We start from the raw sequence: 22,546 nt of genomic DNA, 5'->3' as shown, positions 1-22,546 counted from the left end.
CTATAAAAACTTATTTATTTTTAGCAATTGAATAAGATCAAATATTTTCAGACTTTTCACATTTTTTCACACACGTTTTATACTCCATTTATACAGTTTCCATGAATAGTGCTGTGTTCTCTTTATATCGTTACTTTACAGTGAACAGAAATATTTCTAAATTACTGAATCAAGTTTTTTGCTTCGCACATTCCTCTCGATCTAGCATATGAACAGTGGTACAGTTTATTGGTTCACTATAGCTATTGGAAAAGATTTCACAAGATTTTTAACGATACTCGAATATCATTCTCAGTAAATGACCAATCTTGGAACGAATAAGTGCGTTTGTTTAGATACGTCCAAAAACTGGTTAATTTCTAAGACAATAATACAATATTTAAAAAATATCCAATCATCTTTGACGAGGACTGTTTGGGAAGATTTTCATGAATAGTGCTGTGTTCTCTTTATATCGTTACTTTACAGTGAACAGAAATATTTCAAAATTACTGAATCAAGTTTTTTGCTTCGCACATTCCTCTCGATCTAGCATATGAACAGTGGTACAGTTTATTGGTTCACTATAGCTATTGGAAAAGATTTCACAAGATTTTTAACGATACTCGAATATCATTCTCAGTAAATGACCAATCTTGGAACGAATAAGTGCGTTTGTTCAGAAACGTTGAAAAACCGATTAATATCTAAGAAAATATTTAAAAAATATTCAATCATAGCTTCGATGAGGACTGTTTGGGAGGACCACCGAATCGTTTGGTTAATTGAAGAATTCTTTCAGCCTCGCGGATTCCACTCAATCTAGCACCATGAACCGTACTGTAGTGTCCTGGTATCGTTGCTTCACCAGCGAATAGAATAATCGGTGGCACTGGCTCGCAGGTTCCTGTGGAGGATCGTGCAAGATTTTTGATAATTAAAACTGGGAAAATAAAAAATTCGTGGAATTTCATGAAATTGTATCGACCTGGTAGAGGACAAGCCAGGTCACACTGGTGACCAACTGTGCTCTCCAGTGCCATATAGCTATAGGCACCAGCAAAATATTGATCCAAGGACCATTTGCTCCTGAGCATGTTGCAAGGATAAGGAATGGTAGGGTCACCGGTAAACTGTCTGATCAACTTCGTCAAGGACTCAACGATCTCTTCGTCCGAACAGAGTTCCATTTCCTGCGCCTCCTTGCCACAGACCCAGGCACACAGGACATGCTGCGACGAAGACATTTCCTCGACCTTCGACACTCCTGAGGAACCAAGAAGAAATAACCTTGAGACCCAAGATTGCTTCGGGAAAAAAAGATTGATCCGAGGTTCGGAGGAGTAATCGACCTTTGACCCAATCACACCTATCGCACAGTTCATCGGCTGACCATGCCAGTTTGATCCCCCCCTCCCTCCAGACCCAGAAAGGCCTCGTGTACTCGAGGAAAATTTTGTTCACTGATCCGAATCCCAACTTGTTGATGGAATCGACCTTCTCGGCTGGCAGACCAGGACAAAACAATTTTTCATGTTGATTCTTCAGCACTCCCAAGGACATTGTGACGATCACGTAATCGGCTGAAAATTCTTCACCGTCGCAGCACTTCACCACTGCCCTTGGACACGCTTCGCTGATTCCACCCCATCTTATGCAACTCACAGGTTTGCAGTATCTGTGACAAAGTGGAGATTTGTGTTTATTTTTGTGGAGTTTAACGTGGAATTTCTGACTCACTTTATGCAAGCATTGGGGAGGTCCCTGAGCAAAGGTGCGAGGACCCCGACGTAGCCCAAGGGGACTGCGACTTTTCCTCCTGGAATCTCGATGTAGCTGCCATAATTATCGGCCGAGACCAAGGAGAGATCGTCGCCACAGCGACATCTCATGCAATTGCTCAAACCAAACATCACTCTGGCTGCGTCGTACCTGTTGATAACGATACCCACTGATAATAATTTATTCATCGAGCAATTTATCTTTTACCACAGGAGGACTAACTGGAATTGAAAAAAATAATACACTTGCAAAGTGTGTCCACGTTTAAGACTTACCACACTTGGGATGTTCACCAATTTTATCTTATCAAATATCCGATCTAGAGCAATATAAATTTATAGAGGGACCAATGACCTTGAAAAATTATATAATGGTTCTTTTTATTGTTAAAATCTCTAATAGTGATATTTTGAAATTAGAGTTATATAAAAATAGAGGAAGATGATTGTAATTATGATAAAGAATAAACGTTATCAATTCTTCGAATTAATTGTTTAAATTCTTAAATATGGAGGGTTGGATTAATAAGGTATGCAAAAATGAGGATTTTATGATTGGTGGTTTGTCTTTGAGCGGACACCTACTTATTTTTTTAGAAAGAACCTTTGTTCCTCAGGAAAGTTGTGCAGTTCTTGTTGGATCCTGATGGAGACAAAATTCTGGAGATTGCCATGGGTCTTGGCACATCCAAGGGTGAAAAGGGCAGCAGCCTGGTACTCGATGTGCTTGAAAGCGTGATAAGCAGTGATGCTAATTGGAAGATCGATTGCACGACCATCGCTCGTGCAAAACATTCCTTTGCTGTAATCAGGCTTGGTCAGTGGTTGCTTCAACAGTCCCTCCTGAGCAGCCAGCGTGAAAACTGGGTTGTTGACGCATCCTCCCTCTATCCAACTCGCTCCCATTTCTGCCACAACGTCACCCAACCAGCAAGAGTGGATCCTCCCACCTGGTCTGGAGTCGATTTAATGAAACGGTTCACCAATACTTTCCTACTTACATTGCATTAATTTTCAAAGGAGTGGGGATGCAAAAATAGAGATAATGGATTTTTGCTCGTATAAATCATAGAAAATCGCTGAAGAAAGAGTCGTATTCCTGTGGAGAACTCGAAGATCAACCATGTTGCAGGAATTTGGTACTTTCCTCAACGATTTTTCCAGATTTCTCGTGACCTTGCAACGGGCCTGATATCACCTGTCGGTGGCTTCGAGTATGGTGAAATTGCGAACTCCACATTGGACCAGCCTGTGGGCAACCGATAAACCAGCCATGCCAGCACCAACTATGACTACGGTTGGTTCCTGCTGGCAGGCGTCAACCATGCACGTCTCAGATTTAACGTAACGGTTCACCAATACTTTTCTACTTACATTGCATTAATTTTCAAAGGAGTGGGGATGCAAAAATAGAGATAATGGATTTTTGCTCGTATAAATCATAGAAAATCGTTGAAGAAAGAGTCGTATTCCTGTGGAGAACTCGAAGATCAACCATGTTGCAGGAATTTGGTACTTTCCTCAACGATTTTTCCAGATTTCTCGTGACCTTGCAACGGGCCTGATATCACCTGTCGGTGGCTTCGAGTATGGTGAAATTGCGAACTCCACATTGGACCAGCCTGTGGGCAGCCGATAAGCCAGCCATGCCAGCACCAACTATGACCACGGTCGGTTCCTGCTGGCAGGCGTCAACCATGCACGTCTCAACCTGGCATTTTTCTTCCTTGATCGGTTTGCATCCGTCCCCCCCTCCCCCTGCACCATGAGGTTTCTTCGTCGAGTAAGATCTGCAAGAAATCGTTCATTGGATAGAAAAAAAAATGTTGGAGCAATGTTGAAAGACGAGGAGAAAGATTGAAAGGTTATGTGGCTGCTCGAACCTGCTGAGGAGCCGGTGCAACTTCCGGTATGGCCATCTTGATGAGGAGGCAAACATTGCACGACCCTTACCCCCTTTTCCCTCTTCGAGTTAAAAATAATATCAAAAGTGGGTAGAAATCACATATGAAAGAATTTACAAAAATCGATAGACCGGAAGTTGTCTCCTCTTGGGGGTAATTATGGGAATCGAGAGGAGCAGAAAAAATTCGACAAATGATCGAGTTTTATTCGAATTTCAATATTGCACTCGCCTTTTCTATTTTTTGAATTATACATATATTTTACACTCTCTGTGAACTTGGGCAGACGTGAGACGTAGAGACGTACGTCTTACGTATTACGTACAACGTCACGTGATTATATATCAGTACGATGATTTATTTAAAATTATTACATTTTATAATTTTATTCTACTTCGAGCAGCGATACCCGAATTGAGCCTCTTTGCAGGAGAAAGACAGTGGTGAGGGAGGGGGTACGTATAAACGCACCACAAGGGAATATCTATACGTAAGAACTTGATTGTGTTTTGCTGCAAACAGACGACTCAATTCTGACCTCACTGTCCTGAACTACGTGACGTCGTACATCAGACGTGTACACGTCTCTAACAAACCCTCTACTCTGTCCAATTCTCGCTTCACGCTTATACTCTCGCACGCATTCTCTCTCACTCACCCTCTCCTGTCAAAATTGACGTTAGATAATAATACTATGTCGTAACGATCACTATATATAGCCTCATGAAATTTCATGGACCCTAATTTAATTAATTAACAATTGCTTTAAATTACGTTAAATAAATTTTCTCCTTCAGCTTACACACACTTTTCAAGTGTGTTTTCCTTAGGAATATTTTAAGCATCTTCTTTATGATATCTTTTGGGTAACAGTTTTAGCCTCCAGATTGAGATCTTGAATTCTGGAGCTGATTTCGTTGGCATTCGATTTTTTCTCTGGGGTTTGCAGATCTTTCCCATCGCAACTTCTGAGGACCTGGCTGGCCTGTTCGCTGATCTCCTTCCAGGCTGACGAAACGTCTCTCTCCTCGCACCTTCGACTGCCAATGCAGAATCTGATAACGAATTTCTCCTGATAAGTCGCTGCTATGACGTAAATTTTCCTCCGTGCGTTCAATCTTGCTAGTAATTCTTTCGTCAATCTGTTTTCACCCTAAAAAAAATCGTCAGTTACATCATTACAGCTCTGAACTTCAAACTGATTCATCAGACCTTAAAACTTGCTGACAAAGAGTGAAAAAATGGTTTAAAAAGTTGGAAAATATCGACTCGTTGGAAAAAGGTTTGAAATAAAATGAAAAGTGCTTTAAAAAATGTATCAGAAGGCTGTAATGGTTCGACCTTGAGCTACGTGCCGAAGACTACACGAAGGTCAGTTTTTATTATTTTAATGGAACTATTTATTTTTTATTACATATTCTCGTAGCTGACCTTGAAAGCCTTTCAAAGCCCTGCATTCATGCTTTCATTTTATCCAGTGGTTTACGAGATATTTCGATTTGAGAGTGTACGTAGATTAACGAGTATGCGTGTGTGCCCACCTAACGGTCACGCACACTGTCTCAGACAAACTAGCAACTATCTACAGTTACAAATCGTGAAACCTCGTAAACGACTGAATTAAATGAAGAAAAAAAAATATACCAAGGTTTTGAGAAGTTCTCTGGATGAACTATAAAAGGAAATGCATTTATAAATAGGTGGTACCATTAAAAATATCAAGGTGACCTTCGTATGGTCTTCGGCAGGTCTCCCAAGGTCAAACTGAAACTATCGCTCGATAGATTTGTTTAAGCAATATTCTCTTTACATCGAGCATTTTCCCATCGAATCACAATATTTCCAAGGAGTTTTCAAAATCTTCTGCCAACACTTTATATCAATTGTACCTTTAATCTAAAACAAATCAATCCCAACTCAGATTTGGTCACAATTTCAAATCTCTCATCGCTGATCAAATGTTTCTCGAAGCCATTGAGCAGTTTCAAGCTTCTCCTTATATGATTCTGAATTCCCTCGATCCCATAAATTCTCAAAACGAACCAGAGCTTCAAGGACCGAAATCGACGACCGAGAGGAATTTGCCAGTGCTGAAAAAATTCTTAATTGAAAATACAGAAAATTTAGAAGAGCCATGCTGGGTTTGATGAAACAAATCTAGCGTTTACTCTGTAGTCTGGTGTCAGCCATTGTTTATCGTGAGCCAGATAGATCCTGTCAATGTTGCATATATCCTGCAAGTGTCCTGCATCCTTCACCCTGAAAAACGTCGTTCGCTCGTTAAAAGGAGAAACGTCCCATTTTTCCTTTATTAAAATCCTCCTTCGCACTTACCACATGGCAGAACAGTCAAAGTTCACGAGCATCCATTTGTGAGGATTGAAATTGAAGGAATCAGCAAATTCAATGCCAGAGGACAAATGACGAAATTCCGGACAGGCGAATGCAGCACCTTGAAGAGTTTGGTCGTTAACCACAGGTGGAGGATGAGGTTCTTTGTGGGAAAATAAAAAAGAGTTGAAATCACCTGCATAGGCAGCATCGATGTGGAGCCACATGTTGTATTTCTGGCAGATTGGTCCAATCTCGTCTAAATTATCGAATGCACAAGTTCCAGTGGTTCCCAACGTGGCACAAACGTAACAGGGGATCAAACCGTTCTCGATGTCCTCCTGTATAGCCTTTTCCAACGTATCTCCTCGCAGGGAACATTTCTCATCGGCCGACAAAAGCCTCATTGGCGTAGACGCCAGAAATCCAGCCTTTTCAACGGAGGAGTTTGATTGGTCCGAGGAATAAGCGATTAATTTCGTCCTGATTTCTGACTCTTCCCATTCAGGATGCAGTTTTTTTAATCGACGAATCGTACGTTCTTTGGCAGCCAGTAAACAAATCAGAGTAGCCTCACTGGCGGATCCCTGATGAAAAATTAGTAATCAATTATGAAACGATGCATGATAACTTTGTAAATTGTTCTCAGTGCTTCTCAATCGCGGGATGTCAATTGTTATCAGCGGCGATAAGACAGATTTTCAATATTTCAATACAAATTAACCGAATTTATTGATTTTACACTGTGGTGTTTACAGTGTTAACAAAATTGTAAACATTACCTTGTTAAATCAGTAAATTTAACGACTTTACGCTGTAATATTGAAAAATTCTCTTATCGCAACTGATGTAATAATTGGCATCTCGCGATTGAGGGTATTACGTGCAATGCGATTCGTGCAATGTTTACTATTTACTTCTTGCCCAAATTATCATCAGGATTTTTATAACCAAAAATTGTGCTAAAAATTAGTGCATTTTACACACAATCATATTATACATGTTTATATCACACACGTATGTACAAAACGTGTTTCGAGCCACGTGTGTGTGAGTGAGACCAGCTAATTTAAAAAACATATACACATAAACTCGAGTACCAAACTGCACATTCGTGCAAATCGATCCTAAAACGTGTATAAAATGACGTAAAATCATCGTTAGTGTTTGTGTGAAAAAAGTAATGAAAAAACCTAACCCACACACAGAGACACGTGAGAAAGCAAAAGTACCACATTGATCCTCGTTAAAAAAGTGCAAGATATCCTGAGATTTTTAATTATACCTGAATGACTCCTCCTCCAGGACCTTCCGTGCAATTCAGGAATTCCTTGGGGAGTCCCAGCATTTTTCCCAGCCAATTCATAGTGATTACTTCGAGTTCGGTGCAAGCAGGACTCGCCATCCAGGAGAACCCGATGCATCCTAGTCCTGCACTCAGCATCTCCCCCACTATCGCAGGATAAGAGTTTCCCGTAGGATAATAGGCGAAAAAATTCGGGGAACTCCAGTGTGTCATCTGACGAAAATTAATTAGTAAATTTTTAATTAGGTGTTAAAACAAAATTTTCTTTTCTTTATAATTCAAACGATTTTCCACTCACTCCTGGCAGGATGAATTGCTCGCAATCCTTCAGGACATCCTTCCAGGACTCGGATTTCTCCGGTGCCTCCTCTGGCAGTAGTTTGCTCAAGTATCCTGGCTCCACGTCAGGCAGGACACTTCTGTCCCTTAATCCTTCCTGATACTCGATCAGGAAATCCACCATTGCTTTTCCAAACTCCCTGAACTCCGATGATTCCATTTTTTCCCAATGACAACCAATCACGCTTCGCTTTCTCGCACAACTGTAACGTTCGTAGAATTTATCGTGTATACATGTATAAATGTGTGTGCGTGTACACAGTGTGTATAGAGGATAAGGTTAATGGGGGGAGGGGGGGGGGGGAGGAAAATGGAAAAAAAATTGGATAGGTCCTTTTTTGCAATATTCGATGTCAGTCGCAGAAGTTCTTGCGACGAAATGACTTGGACCTGACGAAGTCGGCTAACGTTAAATACCAGGATAGAAAACTTTCTCCTGCTTTCTCCGTAATTATACAAAATATCGGCCTCTCGACGAAAAGTCAGGTCCTATCCCTCTGCGATCATGAAAATTTTGTTGACCTCCCAGAAAAATCTCACGAATAGCTCTGCCATGCTTCCGGATCTTTTCAATGTTAATCAATTTGATAACAGTACCCTCCTACCCCCCCCCCCCTAGCTTCTTCTTTCTCATTGAAACACAAATACCTAAAAATTAAATTCTAATCGCTTACGACAAGAGTGACTATTAAAAATCACGACGTTAATCTTTCTTAATTAAGTTCGTAGAATTTTCATCGGGAGATATAGTAATTTTTATCGGAGGCAATTATTATAATTTTGCCACGATTTGGATCGATTAATAGGTAGTTTTTATCAAGACCAATAGGTTAATGAGCGTGCTTCGCGTAACTCGGTAAGAATTTCATTTTTATGTTAATTATAGGTAAATGAATAGTCCCCGATTAGCGGGAGATTAAGGATCGAAGGATTATCGAGTGTCACGTGTGAAAAATTACGTCATTAAGTTTGCAAACAAATTAATTCCCGAGGCGACTCTTCGGCACCGGAAGAAGAAATTTATTCTTTTAAATTACACATTTTCTCAGATTCACTGCATATTTTCCATGCCCGAGTGCTACTAATCAATGCTTTCTAATTTTATGGAACGAGCTCCACGAGTCCCTTGATCGATTTAGGCTGGAACCTTGAAAAACTTTCTTTTCGATGATCGAAAACTCGACGAGAGACACGAAAACCAATCACAATCACGAAAATTCGATTCGAGAATCACGAAAAGCGTCGAATTTCTCGTTGAAAATGTTTATAACGATTCAACAAAGTTTCACGTACGTATAAAAAAATCTGATTTCACTGCGATAGCACAATTTTCTGCTGGTCGATGGAAAACTGCTTGGAAAATTCTCGAGAGTTTTCCTGACAATGTCGAGAATGAAAATAATTGCGAGCAAGAGGAGCAACGATTTGGAGAAAATTTATGGAAAGGACTCTCTTTGTGTGTAGGAGGAACACACACGAGTTGGTGGATGATGCAAAATTCACAGGAATTTTCGGTTTACCTTTTTCGAACGACGAGTCACGTATTACTGCAGGAAAAATCAAATAACCCCACTTTTATATTCTCCGCTGCCTCGCCGCTCGTACGATCCACCAGTTTTCGTTCCTAGATAAAGCGCGAGCTTCCTCGTTGCTTTTTACGGTCGAGCCTCCGCCATTTTGACCTTGAACGACACGCAAAAGCTACTATACTCCCAAATCACGAAAACATTGACACAACTTTAAAAACAATTTGCCCCCAATTTCCCAGCTCTCCCTGTCTCGCGCGTGAAATTTCATTGACACTCGCGATGACTCATGAAAAAACGTCTTTCTTCTTCTCTCCCTTTTTTGCCCATCCCCGCGGATGATACGCGGAAAAAATAAATTTAATCTTTTTGCGATAAACAATTAGCCTAACGCGCATCGCATTTTTCCGTAATTAGCTTGAAAAGTGAATTTTCAAAGTCACGGTCGACATAATTGAACATTGCACTCAGTATTGGCACGCGCTATTTTCCTGCTTAACTGAAATTATGCCAATAATTTGAATAAAATTTGTCGATCGGTCGATGAAAATTTCCAATTAGGCTTTTGGTTTTTTATCGCTTTGTCCTTCGAGCGTAACTTTTCCGGCTCATCTACAGCGATATACACTATTAATTTACAAGGATATTTTGTTTTTCAACAATAACCGCATTGATTCTTATCGAATTAGTACGCTCTATCACGAATCGAGTATTTTTCTACATTAAATTCCAGCGTAATATTCCTCTCTAGCCGGAACAGCGACGAAACAAAAATGTCAGCGTTTTAGGATTTCGAGGAATTTACAAATTATCGCCATTGCGAAAAATTCATGTTTCTTACAGAAATAATTAGCTTTGTACAGGTTTGTCGTAAGAGCTCTGTTGCATCGATGCTACAGGATGCGATGCTAACTGACTCTGAGATTTCAACTCGAATCATTTATATTTCTTTTTTTGCAATCACCTGTGCAAATTTGCCAAAGAGGGGCACGATCGTTGCTAAGCGAAAATTGAAAGAGTTATCTTGTGGCCAATTTTTTTCTCAATGCTATATAGAACATATGAAATAAGATTGTTACAGAAGTTTAATTCAAATTTATATATTTTTGAGTCGTGCCGTTATTGCAGCCGGTGAGAGCGATATATGCAGGAAATGATAAGGAAAATTTGTAAAATGCTAAATAATCGATTTAAAATTTCTGTCGAGTACGCTGGGCATTCGAAAGTCGTTAAAATCCTGTTCGAGGCTCGAATCACCAAAATATAAATGTTTGCAGGGCTCGTGCGGGATTCGAACCCTGGACCTCTCGCACCCGAAGCGAGAATCATCATACCCCTAGACCAACGAGCCATCAGCAAATTTTCTTCATCCCGATTTACGAACCAGTTGTTTGCACAAAATTATCCACCAACCATTGATAAATTTTTCCTAACGTCGTAGTTTGCAAAGCCCTGAGGCGTTTTCTAATTATTCCACTCGTGAGATTTTGACAGATTTAATTGGTTTTAGAAAGTCTAATTTTCGGGATAGATTTGAACTTGCAAACCAGTTAATAATGCGAAAAGTGATATGAAAAAATTATGCTTATTTATATATAGGATATTTCAGACGTTTATCGAGTGATGGACAATTTTAGGCAAATTTGCATAATTTAGAGAAAGGAACGACTTTCACTTTCACTCTGCCAAAATCGGTTGGTGAGCTTGATCGATTTTATCAGAAAGTACAGATTTCACAAATCGGCTCGTTGGTCTAGGGGTATGATTCTCGCTTAGGGTGCGAGAGGTCCCGGGTTCAAATCCCGGACGAGCCCTTTTTTTTCTTTATGAATAATTATGGAGATAGAAACGTTGGATCGATGGAAGGCATTTTGTACAATTTTTGCTTCAAATCTCGAATCCATATAGTTTTTACTCATCATTAATTGTTACGAACACATGTATATAAGTGGCACGAAGAGAACAGTTAAAATTAATAGCAAATATATCGTTACCATAATTTAAGTTATATAAGGAAGTGTACCTGAATAGAAAGGAATCTTCATGGCATAACTATAGGAAGTATTTTACGATCTACGAGTTTTTTTAGCACGAGTCAAATTATTTATGTAATCTAGAAAAAAAAATCGACCATGAAGACGTAGATTGTCCAGGCAACAAGGTAGGAAGGTATGTTCTTTAAAAAATATATTATTCGTTTCACACTTACGATAAAACAGGTTTGTACGTCATTAATGTATAAAGTATCTTAACGGGGGCGTAGCTCAGATGGTAGAGCGCTCGCTTAGCATGCGAGAGGTACCGGGATCGATACCCGGCGCCTCCAAGATTTCTTTTTTTTATAAATACTATAATTGGTATATAATCCTAAGTTGCAAATGAAATGTTAAAACTTTGTTTTTTTTTCATACATTTTGTTTATATTTTATTTATACTAACGATATAACATACAGATAGGTTCCATTTTATTGCAATCCCTTAGGGAGCTACTGAAATAAAATAATCAATAATGTAAAATATGCAAATGTAGTTTAAACGAGATATTTCTTAACAATCTTTGTAGGCTTTTTTTACTAGAGTTCTTATGAGTACCGTATTCCAGCCATAAATACCGGCGCCGTGGCTTAGTTGGTTAAAGCGCCTGTCTAGTAAACAGGAGATCGAGGGTTCGAATCCCTCCGGGGCCTACTTTGCGGACTCAGCAAGGTTCTTTTTTTTTCTTAATGATTTCAATTAGATCCGGCTGTAGTCGGAGAACTTACCGATTACTCATTTTTCTTTTCCGACGATTAAGCTGAAAAATTATGTTTGAATCGTTATCGACCTAACTAAGTCTGGTCTTTCAAAAATTAATAGTAGCTACCTTCCGGGTTTACGCTTTGTGTCATCTGACACTGGTTGCAATTATCGCTTATTCAGCGATTGGTCTTAAAGACATTCTTTAGTCATCCAATTGACTATAATACACCTAAAGGATTACAACCTGAAGAAAACGTAGTACTCACTGTCTATTTGTCCTAAAAGAAATTTAAACTCATTTGCGAGAAACAACACATTCTTTGTAGCCACGTGGTGGCAATCCGACAAGGCTTTCGAAGCAACGACCAGTTTCAAAGAAGCTCCACAGATGGCAGCACGATTAAGTTTAAAGCAGTAAGCTGTTATATAGAACAATTTATATGGCCGGTATTCATAGTCGTTACTTATATTTAAGTCTGACTTAAAGTATCGACTGTCCTTTTTCACCTAACAGTAATAGAACAAGATAACCTATGCTTAAGTCGGTCTTAAATATAAGTAATTACTATGAATGCCGACCTATAAAAGCAATCGTAGCGCCACTTGTGATGCATTTTTCGAACTATTCAGTGGGTAGGAACGCCTAATTTATCGACATGCATCAAGCGTTTATGAAAAGCGTGGTATTTCTCGCCAACAAATTCAAGTTTACGTTATGATAAGTAAACAATGGATTCTACCTTCTTTTTCTTCAGGCTATTACGGTGTGGCGACTGTTAAATGTCCATATGGCATAAGGTGTAAAAGCCAAGGATTGCTGCTACTAATTTTTGAAAGGCCCGAAATTGTTGAGAAAACTTAGAAATAGAATTGTTCAACCCGGATAAATCTTGTGAAGTTTCCAAAATGCTACGATGCGTATTCGATGTATCAAGAGAGAAGGCTGGAAAATGTAAACAAAATTTACCTTATAACATCAAATGCGGTATCCCTTAAGTTCAAAGCTTAAACTTGTAAAATATGTGTAAGTCCATACCAAATATCTCACAAGTTTCAAAATGATCTTACACTTAAGTTTTGACCAGATTATCAACCATTGCTAAAAAATTATGTTATATTTTTACGACCCGACAAGAGTCGGGTGCTCAAAAAATTGGGATAATACCCTTTTAATTGTTTCACTCCACGGAAATCTTTAGTAAAAGGCGAAAGATTTATTCGTGTATTGAAGTGAAACCAGAGTGACGAGATGGTAGAACCCTTGCCTATTTATACCTGGTGAACCTAATCTTATGAGTGAGAAACGTATCCCTCGTAGCCACCTAGCGGCCACTGGCGAACTAAGCGCTGCGGTATAGACGCAGCGAACAGTTGTCAGTTTGGAAGATGCTCCACAGGTTGCGGCACGTTTACGTTTAAACCATTCTAACCGACGCATGCAGAGCACTATTCGATCATTGTAAAACTCTCGTAAGAAATATCTAAAATAATTCAGTATACAATATCGCAAATCCAGGTAAGAAAAATGTTCGTCTAGCTTGCATGATACAAAAGTAAGTATATTCCTATGAAAATTCCTTATAGATTAAAGTATATGATAGCAGAAAAATTTATCGTTATTTTGGTTCGAAGAGTAACGGTTAATAAAAATCCAACTCCCGGGGCACGGCCCGTGAGAAGCGGTCGGACTTCCATCGTAAATGGCCCTAGAAGTACACGTATATGTCTAACTTTTATTTATGAACGCGATCCATTCGGAAATGGTCAAATTTTTATCGAGATTTCATAAGTTTCAAGCGTTAGCTCCACTCCACGTTCTCGAAAGATTCCTACAAACTTGTCTAAAAATATTTTCCTTCCCACATTAAACCGAATTAAAAGATCGCGTTTAATAATCGTTTTCAAGCTGGATCATTATTGACCTTTGACCATTAAAATGGCTTCCATTGAACAAATCGTCGGTTAGCCAATCAAGCATTCATAAGGATTCACGATTCATCTGCATGCAAATTTTAACGGAAATTTTAAACCCTGCACTGCTTAACTTTCCTGTTTGAAGTTCAGATTGCAGACTATCGCCGCGGGAAACGGCGTATTCCTTGCAAGTGAACATCGCATGGGAAAATTTACTTTGAAAGGAGAAAAAAGCGGAGTCAAAGAAGAGCAACGAGAGGGAATCCGGGAGGATCTAATTGATATAGAAATTGAATGACGAGTGCTCGGGATTCTCGAGGAGTTGAATAATCTACGAAGGGACATTGAGTGTAACGGAAAGTGAAGAAATTCCGTTGAGCTCGCAGAGGTTATGTATAGGAGGAAGAAATGGAAAATATTGCGAGGCATTATCGAGGAGGGGATTAAACATCGAGATGACGCTTCTGTAGGCGAGTGGAGGAGGGGGGGGGGGGAGAGCGAGGATTGCTGCAGCATGCATCGCATCGAATGTAGATGAGGTAGCAAGGCACGTTGCCCGGCGGGGGGTCCCCGATTGAAAAAGGGATAGCCGATAACAGTAAGGAGGGTGGATGAAATGGAGGTTCGTTTACCCCTCGAAGAGTCACCCCATCCTCATCGATCCTCCTCCTCCTCCTCCTCCTCCTCCTCCTCCTCCTCCTCCTCCTCGTTTTCCATCTCTGCTCGCCGTCAGCTTCGCGAAGAAATTCACATTCGCGAAAAAAAGAGCCCGCGCAAAATCGATGCTTCCTCCCCATTGGTCAGCCGTTCTCCAAGCTCCCACGCGATTGGTCGCTTCGAAGCTCCGTGGGCGTGCTTTAAAGATGAGCTCTCGCTATGTCATCGCTTATATTGATCCTACACCACACTGGCTCGCCAATTCTCACACGGATGAGAGTTCCCACACCGAGGACTGAAATGCCAGGCAGAAATATACGATGACAGGACTCTATATCGACTCATCTGCACCGAATGCTAGAGCATGGGTCAGCAAAGGACCCAATTGCTGCCTCGCCCGATTCTCAGTTTCCACCGGAACGGCCCAGTCTGGAATATATGTGCATCGAGCAAAGGAAAAAGCAGCTTTTAAAATGGGACATTATAACTATACATATATATATATATACTGCGAAGTTGAATGTTTCACTGAATTATTGAAACGCCAAATTCGAGGTCAGCGTTCTTGAAGACTATCAGCTTGACTAATTCAGTCGCTGAGAACTCGAACGCTGCTCTATATACGAAAATTGAATATGGGTTAATGCTGATGCTACCCAAATTTGATAATAATTTATTGGCTTTCTCGTTTCAACGATTCTCCGAACATTCTCAGACGACACGGAAACTCTTCTAGTGTTCCATTGGCGTGCAATTATATAATATATTCCATGAATTGCTGTTAAAAAGTCGGGAATTCATGCTTATCTTGAGGTTTGATCTAACCGACGATACAATTGACCGTGTTTACAGTGGAACAATATTGGCTGGTATACACAGGAGTGTAAACAGAAAACGGGGAGTTAAAATATCCAAAGTTTTCATTCATATACGATACTCAGGGGAGCTAGTTGGTTGTCGGTGTGTTAACTACGTAAGTGCATCCTACAATCAATTCTTCGCTGTATTTCTGCTCCATATTTAGATGCTGGCAAAAAGAGGGTGTGAGCTGGACCGTGGATGTTTTGATGAATTAATTCGCAAAGCAACCGGAGAGCTGCAAGACCCACAATTTTGCCTTTCGCAAAAAAACAATCGTCTCTCCTTTTCCGGAATTCGAGCGTAAAAATAAAACTCGAGCAAGTTTTTAATTTTAACTCAACGTGGCGTAATGAGCAAAAATTTGGTAAACCTCGTTCTCCAAACTTATATCCAGGATCTCGCCCGCTTGGATTTCTTCAATAATGTATTATACCGATTCGTTGGATAACGTAACTTATGTGCTATATATATATATCTAGTCTCGTGGAATCGAGGAAGTCATTCCAGAGCCACGATAACCGTCGAACGACCATCACCAGGCGTTTCTGGTATTCCGTGGATGGTAATCGGGCTCATCGGAACGAGACTTCCGGTTTTCGATTACGAGGCTGGCAAGGGAGAGAAGCCCGTGTGTCGTTTACGGAGGCTCGTGCGCGTTGATTTCGACATGTGCGCCTTAGTCACGCTGGCATATGGTAAAGTCACGAAGCCACTAGGTGGTCCGCAGTAAATTTTACTACCTGTCGTCATTCGGTGCCTTCCTAGGCTCGAGGGACATCCCCACCGTCAGCTATTTGTTTGACAACAGCTTCTGCTTTTCTGATACAATCATTAAAATGCTTCGAAAAACTTTACCCCCCCCCCCCCCCCTCTCTAGTAACTAACACTTACATACTATCCTAATTACTGTATTTCGTAATTAATAAAATTATACATTAAACTCTTTTTCAGATACCATATTATTACACTATTATAATAAGGAATTTAATATTTTCGTTATAATTTTGTCAATTGTACCAAATAATTGTACGTTATAGGCTATATTATTTATTTATAAATAGTTACGACGCGTTCTACTATCTATACCACGCGAAGTAGGCGATAAGTTTCTTATCGCAAGAGTGGGAAAAGTTGAAGAGCTAAACTCTGAAGCTACTTACCAGTGGGGGTATAGCTCAGTGGTAGAGCATTCGACTGCAGATCGAGAGGTCCCCGGTTCAAACCCGGGTGCCCCCTCATTTCTTTTATTCATTTTTTTCTTTTTAATTATCATTCCGAGATAACAAACAACGTATCGGCATAATAATAATCGATAAAAAATGTTGAAATTATTGTTAAAAAAAATTCGGAAAATCCTCGATCCAAATGACAAGGTACGTTCCATGCACAAATAACAATATAAATTCGCGAATAAACGATAAATGAAAATTTCAATGTTTCGGAGTTTTTGGAGAAAGTATCGTCGATGAGAAGAAAGAAGAAGAGAAAGAAAAGCGTGCAGGGGTTTCTGGAATTCGTGCGAGACACGCGAATCGTCCAGGAGAAACGAAGATTAGTGAGTGGACGATAAAGAATGGTGAGTGGTAGGTGGGGGAGGGGGAACCGCAGTAGGAGGGGGCAAGAATGAGCGGGAAACCGAAACGCAAGAATCATCGGTTACACCGCAGAACGAGTACGGGAAGATGAATCGCAGAAGTGGCGGACCACCTGCTTCGACAGGGAAAATCCGTAAGCCGGCACTAAATACTCGACGAATCCGTAAAATGGCCACAGCACAATCGCGCCAATTGGCCAACAGCCAAATGAAATGTATATCCGACATAAGTCCCCTGCTTCCTTTCCCACCTCCCGATTATTCCCTAACTCCCTCGTTTATATTCCTAAAATTCCTGTTTGCGGCTAAATCAACTTTGTCACGTATGCTCCATCTTCCGGATCCACTTTCGATTCCCTCACCTTGAAAATTAAATCGCCCTGCGAATTTTTCCCAAACTTCATTCTCTGTAGATTTAATTTTATTTCTTTCGTTAATTTTTAATCCTCGACTACCGATGGTCTTCTGTTCAAATTATGCGATACAACATCGCATTACTCATTCGACCCACTGTTCTAAATTGATATTTGTTAGTAATGCAATAATTCTTTTTTTTTAATTCTAAACACTTAGTTGTGAAACAAAAAACAAGCATAGTGAGATCGTTATCGTTGTAGAAGTATTGGAGGTATTTAACAAAATTAATCAAAGTTTTAAATTCTATAAAAATATCGAGTTACCATAGTCAAGTTAATTATCCATAAAAGTTAATAAGGTTAAAATTAATTACAGCTGAAGGGATTCGGTAAAATGCTGAAGAGCCAGTGTCATTTTCCGCAAGTGCATCGGTACATGTGATCAAAGTTACGGTGGTATCGAGTCGATCGAGTGCCATCCCGACAATGATCCTGGGGATGATCACGTGATTCATGGGATAGAGTCTGGCTTGGCGAATTGAAAGGAAAGTTCCGAGGGACCGATCGCAACTAACGATAATGGCGGATTAGCGCAGTCCCATCTGTCATCTGACTTTACGTAGGACGTTTGGTCCCCCTCCCCCCCCCCCCCCCTCTTTCTCTCCATTCTTGCCTTATTCATGGAGGATCACACGTGCTTAACCTCCTTTGATCCGCAGCTTTCACCGAGTCAACAATCCGATCACTTCTCTTCACGCTACATTTCATGCGGGACACTTGGGTGTTGAGCCCTGGAAATTGAAGCTTTTAGCAACAGTTCGATCAATGAGCTCTGGCAAAGGTAAGTACAGTCGACCTTGCCACTAGAATGATAAGAGATTGCAATTTTCCGAAAGCAATTGCTGATTTTTCCTGAAGAGTCCATTGACAAGGATACTTGCATATATATATATATATATAAAATGAAATTAATTTTTGTAATTTATAGCAACAGCAATATAAACAAACTTCTTCACAAGGTATGAAAAACCTCTCCTAACCCTATCACAGTATCCTAGTCAGTGGTATTTTTATATAAAGCAAAGTTATGTTCAACGAAATATCAAGTAAGTTTGTTATCATTGATATATCTATTACGATCGATTTTATTGTATAATAATTATATAACTATACCGTTATCGTGTCAAAAGAGTCGAAATTTTCAAGTTGGGGCCAAATGAACAATTTCGTAATCATATTACTATATATATGACAAGAGGAATCCCAACATGTTTGGCAACAGGACAAGCTTGCGTGGAAGGATGATCCAGGCAACGAGGGTGAATTGGGGATACCGGATCCTTGTTCCAGCCACCAGCGACAAAGGGACGATGAATCCCGGGGGATCGCTGCATTTTGTCCTGGGAGGCTTGCCAGTTCCACCCTACCAGCCAATGGCCAGGGGTTGTTCACCTAAATTATTCATAAACAGTCAAGTGATTGTAAAATATAACCTGCCATTACACTCGACGAGCTACCGAGACTAATTCGATTTGCTCCCGTCAAGTGCATAATTTTAACACACTGCGCAAACTTTGATTATCCATCGATGAATAATGTTAAATATTAACAAAAATTCCATGTTTATATATCGCAATGTATTTTTATGCAATTAAATACCCTGCCGAATTTACAGCTTAAATTCATTAAAACCCTGCGGCTTTTATATTTTATTTTGCACGATTAATTAGTCGTTGCAAATTTTTATACCCATACCGGAATAAGGAAAGCTATTATTATAGTTATTCGAGAGTGTGACGCACTGTATCGAGAAAGGTGCGGTGTATGCCGTCAGTTAAGTTGGCCTGGACTCGCCAGTGATCTAATTTAATTGACACCCTAATAGCGAGCTTTATGTAGAGGGGGACGAAAATATAAGGGTAGTTAGCCTCGAGACGAAGCATGGGGCGAAGACAATTGAATTTCATGGGGGTTTGTCCGTTTAACCAGTTAATTGATGCGCGTCTCGCGTTTCGACCGATAAATTTTTATTAATTTATTTTATCGAAACAATTCGGTGCAATTATTATAACCCGCTAAACCACTTTGTCCCAAGGACCGAACAACATGGCGATAATTGACATAAACGCTCGACGGTGGCGGAATATTTTTATAAATAATGCGACGGGAGAAGTTTACAGAAAGAAGCGGATAATAAATTCCGCCCCTGGTAAGCCACCAACGGCTCCTTTATGGCACTCGAACGAGCTGAATATTTAACTTTACGTCTTCTGGGTTAAAAATACTGACCCTCCGGCAGAGCTTTAAAAAGTTGGCGAAGTAACCGGATAAAAGATAACGACTGCTGCTACTCGTTGGAAATTTTCTCAAATCTTTTAACAACATACGTACCAAACCCTAAAAACTTGTCCCTCTTGCAATCTCGACTCTGCTCGTCTATGTATATTTCTGGAAATCTCTTTGTGTTCTTTCGTGTAGAGTGTAAATAAAGGTTAATCCTCGTGTTACGACGGTCATTGAAAATTTCCTCGTAACGAAAAGCGAACTTTCGAGTCTTCTCTTTGCTTGGAAAAAATTTGGCGAGCGAAAAAAAGTCCACTCCGCAGGCCCCGGAGGGATTCGAACCCTCGATCTCCTGTTTACTAGACAGGCGCTTTAACCAACTAAGCCACGGCGCCGTTAGGTGAGTAGGATCGATAAAGCAGCGTTAAAACTTGCCGAGGAATGAAGGAATGATATTTCGATAAATAAATAATTCGGGCACAAATATTTTTGTCTATTATCGATACTTATCTGGCCAGACTCACATATTTCGTTAATTTACGTATGCAAATTTGATAATTCGCGAGGAATTTGGAGAATTACGTAACGGCAGGTGGTAAGAGCCAACTTTTCGCCAGTTCGTTTCGAATATTAATGACGATTCACGTGGCCTCGGTTCAGTGCTGTAAAATCTTTCCTTCATCCTCCCTGTGGCCAGTTCTCAATCAGTTCTGTAAATATTATTATAGGATTCTTGATCTCTCGGAATGAATACCTTAATAAGTAAAACCCAATGAGAATTATAAACAGATTTTTTTGTTTACATTTCAGAAGCAATGAGCGGTTAACCAAACAAGCTACGGGCGATGATGTGAATAGTGTAGCCAGTACGTAGAATTGGTTTGTTGACGAAACAAAAAGAAATATCGAACGGATGATTCGTAGGAAGCCCGGGCCTGCTCAAGACGAACCGAGTATAAGCGATACTCGGAAAAGAAGACAAAAGATTAGGAGGGGGCTCCCCCCCCCCCTTTACTGTTGAAGGAAAGCTCGTAAATTCCGTGGAACAGTTTCGCGTGAAATACGTAGATGGGCACGGTCTGCATATGTCGTCTCGCTCTTTCTCGCGTCGCACACTAATGTAAACACACTGAAACGCCTAGCAGCACACGTACGGGAGACAGTAAATAAACACGCAGTGCTCCTGCATATGCGAGCTGTGAACGAGGCTAAAAAGTGGTCGAACGGTGAGAGCGAAGCTTTCTGAAACACGAAGGACACCAGAAGGTCGTGCTTTTTACTCTAAAAGCTGATTGGAAGTGACGAGTCTGAGAGTTTCGCGAGTAATACGTGTGAAAATCCGACGAAACGAGAAAACAGCCAGCGTCTTCAGCATTCAAAGTTATTTTGGTCTCGCGCAGCTTCGATAATGAAATTATATCGTGCGATACATAGCTGTGCCAGCGAATAATTGAATCTGATCGGAGAATTGTTGATACGGTAATTGTTATTTTTTGTCTTTTTTTTTATGGTTAAATTGAGATATCTTGAGGAGAATTTTTGATTGGTTCCTTAATGAGGGAAGTGGAGAAAAACGATAAGAAGAGTGGGAGGGGGGGGGGGGGGGAGAGAGAAAGAGAGAGAGATTGTGGATATGCCAGAGGCTGAAAGCTCGAAAGCTCGTAAGCTCGAAAGAGAGTGTCACGTTGCCATGGAAACCTGGCTAGGGTGACTCCGCCTATCTCGACTCTCCCGTTCGATATTCTCTCTTTTCTCTCGTATCTCTTTTTTTCCATCCTTTTTTACCCCCTCCGCCCCTCCCAAGCTTCTTCCCTCTCTCCATATTTCTCCATCAAATTCACCTCTTTTTTTCTCCTCTTTTTTACCAGCTCCGAATTTTTCTCTCGCAACACAGAATCGCTCATTCACTTATATTTTCCCTCTTCCTCCCTCTTCAACAATGGAATCGCCGGCTCTCTTCCGCGATAATCGTTGATAAGCGTATACATACATGGTCCAAAAACTGAAATTTCATTTTTTACAATGGTACAGTTTTAAAAATAAATAAAGAGAGTTAATTATTATTATTCTCGTGCTACCGTTTAATCGTGTTTTTGGTCCGTGGCAATTTGGGAAATGTGGGTTAAAGAGAGGTAGAGGAGTGTGTGTATGTGGGAGGGGGGGGGGGGAGTGAGTGAGAAAAAGCGGCGTGAAACTCGGTAAAAGCCGAAACCGTCGATACCGTCCGTCCGGATGGACGGACGGACGGACGGTGAGGTCGAGGAACGTGGGTTTAATTTCGTTGAGTGCAACCAGTACGAGTCGTTCGCTCTCCGCTACAAGCCCGCCTACAAAGAAATATATGACGTATATAGGTATGTATTATACGTGTATTTCTAAATCCAAGCCACCGCCAGCCCCCCCCCCTTCCCCAGCCATTAATTTTTTCGCCATCTCTAACCCCCAAGATTGCACCAGTCATCCCGCAAAATCCTCGAGTTATGATAAAAGTCGCATGGAATTTTCCACGGATCCGAGGAAAGAGCGAGAGAAAGTTTTCGCTCTCCCAGAAGAGGAAATTTTTGGTAGGCAAATTATGGCTCGCAGGAGCGTTGGATATTGAAATTCCAATGAGCAGTAGCCGCGTCTCGCAGGGGGTGAAATTCGAGGTCGATGAATCTCGGAGGATTAACCCAACCTGGACGTGGCCGCCATTGATGACCATCGCTCCTGATTAGCGCCAGTTCGCACGACCTTATATATAGTATACCTCTCGCAAAGTACCTTTGCCAAAAATATATATATATATGCTTCTTCTTTTTATTTTTTTAAATAAAAAAAAGACGATGCATCGTCGAATACTTTTTTCGTCCAGCGAAATTAAGTATCGACGTGATTTTTGGATGAGATTAAGGGCGTTTGGACGATTGATAATTTTTGGTTATCGCCGAGGTATTTCGAAAGGTTGTTTTGAGGGTGAAACAGTGCGTTTTAAAG

At 40.5% G+C, this 22,546-nt stretch overlaps 2 protein-coding genes and 7 non-coding genes across 9 annotated transcripts; 4 read left to right on the top strand and 5 right to left on the bottom strand.

Moving 5' to 3' along the window:
• Positions 1–3: 3 nt before the first annotated feature.
• LOC136781226 (spermine oxidase) lies at positions 4–3,471 on the bottom strand. The gene is made up of 6 exons (XM_066740053.1): positions 3,332–3,471; positions 2,365–2,715; positions 1,720–1,911; positions 1,332–1,657; positions 968–1,246; positions 4–886 (listed from the first exon to the last, which is right to left on the bottom strand). Exons 1-6 carry the CDS (start codon positions 3,457–3,459, stop codon positions 714–716), a joined length of 1,449 nt encoding a protein of 482 aa, XP_066596150.1. The 5' UTR covers positions 3,460–3,471; the 3' UTR covers positions 4–713.
• A 384-nt stretch (positions 3,472–3,855) lies between these two features.
• LOC136781337 (3,4-dihydroxyphenylacetaldehyde synthase 2-like) lies at positions 3,856–9,295 on the bottom strand. The gene is made up of 8 exons (XM_066740189.1): positions 9,161–9,295; positions 7,600–7,843; positions 7,281–7,514; positions 6,192–6,582; positions 5,999–6,116; positions 5,833–5,923; positions 5,554–5,754; positions 3,856–4,817 (listed from the first exon to the last, which is right to left on the bottom strand). Exons 2-8 carry the CDS (start codon positions 7,798–7,800, stop codon positions 4,515–4,517), a joined length of 1,539 nt encoding a protein of 512 aa, XP_066596286.1. The 5' UTR covers positions 7,801–7,843; positions 9,161–9,295; the 3' UTR covers positions 3,856–4,514.
• A 1,147-nt stretch (positions 9,296–10,442) lies between these two features.
• Positions 10,443–10,517, bottom strand: TRNAP-CGG (transfer RNA proline (anticodon CGG)). Its single transcript has one exon. It is a non-coding gene; the product is annotated as a tRNA-Pro (tRNA).
• Positions 10,518–10,908: 391 nt separating this feature from the next.
• Positions 10,909–10,980, top strand: TRNAP-AGG (transfer RNA proline (anticodon AGG)). The gene has a single exon. It is a non-coding gene; the product is annotated as a tRNA-Pro (tRNA).
• Positions 10,981–11,419: 439 nt separating this feature from the next.
• TRNAA-AGC (transfer RNA alanine (anticodon AGC)) lies at positions 11,420–11,492 on the top strand. The gene has a single exon. It is a non-coding gene; the product is annotated as a tRNA-Ala (tRNA).
• A 287-nt stretch (positions 11,493–11,779) lies between these two features.
• TRNAT-AGU (transfer RNA threonine (anticodon AGU)) lies at positions 11,780–11,853 on the top strand. The gene has a single exon. It is a non-coding gene; the product is annotated as a tRNA-Thr (tRNA).
• A 1,177-nt stretch (positions 11,854–13,030) lies between these two features.
• Positions 13,031–13,150, bottom strand: LOC136781486 (U5 spliceosomal RNA). The gene has a single exon (XR_010823928.1). It is a non-coding gene; the product is annotated as a U5 spliceosomal RNA (small nuclear RNA).
• A 3,351-nt stretch (positions 13,151–16,501) lies between these two features.
• Positions 16,502–16,573, top strand: TRNAC-GCA (transfer RNA cysteine (anticodon GCA)). Its single transcript has one exon. It is a non-coding gene; the product is annotated as a tRNA-Cys (tRNA).
• Positions 16,574–19,891: 3,318 nt separating this feature from the next.
• TRNAT-AGU (transfer RNA threonine (anticodon AGU)) lies at positions 19,892–19,965 on the bottom strand. The gene has a single exon. It is a non-coding gene; the product is annotated as a tRNA-Thr (tRNA).
• Between the last annotated feature and the right edge of the window lie 2,581 nt (positions 19,966–22,546).

This window comes from Prorops nasuta, unplaced genomic scaffold (assembly GCF_024137725.1).
Source record: "Prorops nasuta isolate Cenicafe-Biocafe unplaced genomic scaffold, Cenicafe_Pnas_1.2 PNAS00022, whole genome shotgun sequence".
NCBI classification, from domain to species: domain Eukaryota; kingdom Metazoa; phylum Arthropoda; class Insecta; order Hymenoptera; family Bethylidae; genus Prorops; species Prorops nasuta.
The sequence above is the reverse complement of the archived record's forward strand: the minus strand, read 5'-3'. Positions and strand labels throughout refer to the sequence as shown.